Consider the following 1,999-nt stretch of genomic DNA (forward strand, 5'->3'; position numbering starts at 1 on the left):
GCGGTTTTGCGGTGCTTTTAATTGAAATGAAACGCGCCTGTCCGTGCATCACGTAAAAAAAAAAATAACTTTAACGTCTACTTTTCAGTGCGATATATATATATATAGCTCGCAAATCGCGAAAAAAAAAGCGCGCTCTGGAGCGAAAGGGTCTGTCCTGTAAATAGCGCGCGCGCGCATCGGTGATTTGTTGACGGGTCTGGTTCAGAACAAGCGAAACAAGGTCACTTTTCCGAAGCGAAGCAGGAAGCTCCGTGGAGAGCGAGCGATGGCGGGGTGACAATAGAGAGAAAAGATTCAATTAACCGTGGCGGAGGTAATTATCCCCGGACGGTCCAAATTAGTTTTGCATAATTGGTCTGAGCCATATGAATTAACTTCTTAATGCAATCTAAGAGGGCAGTTTACATTAAGAGCGAGCCGGCGCGGAGCGCTACTAAAACGAATAGTCGTGCACCGCGTGTGTATTAAATGCGGGATCGAGGTGAGCGCGCAACGCGTTAAAATCAAAACTAAAACGCAACGCGTTTGACTAAAAGATGCGAAGCAAAGTCTCTCCGAGAGGCCCGAGCGGTTTCGTTTTTCTGCTTAAAAAGCAAACTCCTCGGCTTTATCTTCCTTCCTATTCACGATCCGAGTTGTGATAAATCAGGATTTTGGCTCTTGATTACAAAGACCTGCTTGAGATTTCCGAGTAATTCTATTCAAAGCCCGAACAAAAGCGTCCTTTAGAGGATACTTTACACTTCACCTGGTCCGACCAAGCAAAGGCATTCAAGATACAAATCTTGTTCGCCATTCATCAAGAACTACAGAGCAATTTCCTTTTCCTTTTTTTTTTTCCGCATACGCTTTATTATATCCCCTTTGTTCAGCAAATGAACGATAGGCATTTTAAGTACATATAAGTGGAATTATGCAAAACATATAACATACAATTTCACTTCGAGTTAGTAAAAAAAAACAAAAGCAAAAAAAAAAAAACGGACCGGCTTTTCTTACGCGAACGCGTCCGGTGTGGAATCGGACCAGCACCCCTAGAAATTTCAGAAACTTGGGCATGTTGTTTCTTTTGAATAAATTACACTTTTAAGTGCTCGTGGTCTCCCTTTGTGCAAATATCAAAGGACACGGCGTGTCCCGCGATCAACAGATAGGGTCGTTTCACTGACTGAACAATAAATATTACATACATCCATGGAATAGTATTCGGAACTCAAAATATACACCTGATTTCTAGTCCGGCATTCGGAGCACTAACCAGATATGATTTAATAAAACTGTACACATTTACAGCAACATGACTGATTTGAAGAAGAAGAAGAAGAGGAGGAGGAGGACAAAAAAAACCCGCGCGGGAATTCATCATAACAAAACAATGTTTGTATTTTTTTTGTTTTTCAATGTAGCTAAAATGCGACCACTTGGAACGGCGTCGTCCGGTTTTCTCCGCGCGCGCAAACTAGTTACAGAGTCAACAGGTTAGTGCGGCGCGGTGGCTTTTCGTAGATTTATTCACATTGATAAGGATTCGCTCGTTCGTATCCACGCCGAGTTTTTACCTCACGTCAAGGCATCGATCGTGATACAGACGCGCGTGACGGTCGCGCGTCCGTGCTCCGCGCGCGCTGCGTTGGTTTCGCGCGCGCGGAAACTTTCCCGCAGTCTCATAACGCCGCCGCGTACGCGGGGTACGGTTCGAGTTGCGGTTTGCCCATTCCCGGTAGTAAAATGTAGGCGAGGGGCGGCTGGAGCCCCGCGGACGGCCAGGCGGCGCAGTTGCAGGGGATCATGTAGCCCGGGTTACCCGGCGACGGGTGGGAGTGCGTGTGGGTGTGCGCGCCGGTTCCGACGGCGCCCGCTCCGGAGAAAGCCGTCGCCGCTGTCGGGTAACCCAACGGCGAGGCGTACGGGAACGACGGCGGGGAAAGCTCTGTCATTTTTGAGCCGAGGTCAAAGAACGAGTAGGGGTTTGTGGACATGGAGGGGTTGAAGAACA

General features: G+C 47.5%; 1 protein-coding gene across 1 annotated transcript in view; it reads right to left on the minus strand.

Annotated features, from left to right (window-relative positions):
* Positions 1–955: 955 nt before the first annotated feature.
* The window catches only part of sox21b (SRY-box transcription factor 21b), a 2,010-nt gene continuing 966 nt past the window's right edge, over positions 956–1,999 (minus strand). Inside the window, exon 1 of the mRNA XM_043230578.1 lies at positions 956–1,999. This exon is cut by the window's right edge and continues 966 nt beyond it. Coding sequence (XP_043086513.1) covers positions 1,668–1,999 — 332 coding nt within the window. The 3' untranslated portion in view covers positions 956–1,667.

The sequence above is a fragment of the Puntigrus tetrazona genome, unplaced genomic scaffold (assembly GCF_018831695.1).
Source record: "Puntigrus tetrazona isolate hp1 unplaced genomic scaffold, ASM1883169v1 S000000176, whole genome shotgun sequence".
NCBI classification, from domain to species: Eukaryota; Metazoa; Chordata; class Actinopteri; order Cypriniformes; family Cyprinidae; genus Puntigrus; species Puntigrus tetrazona.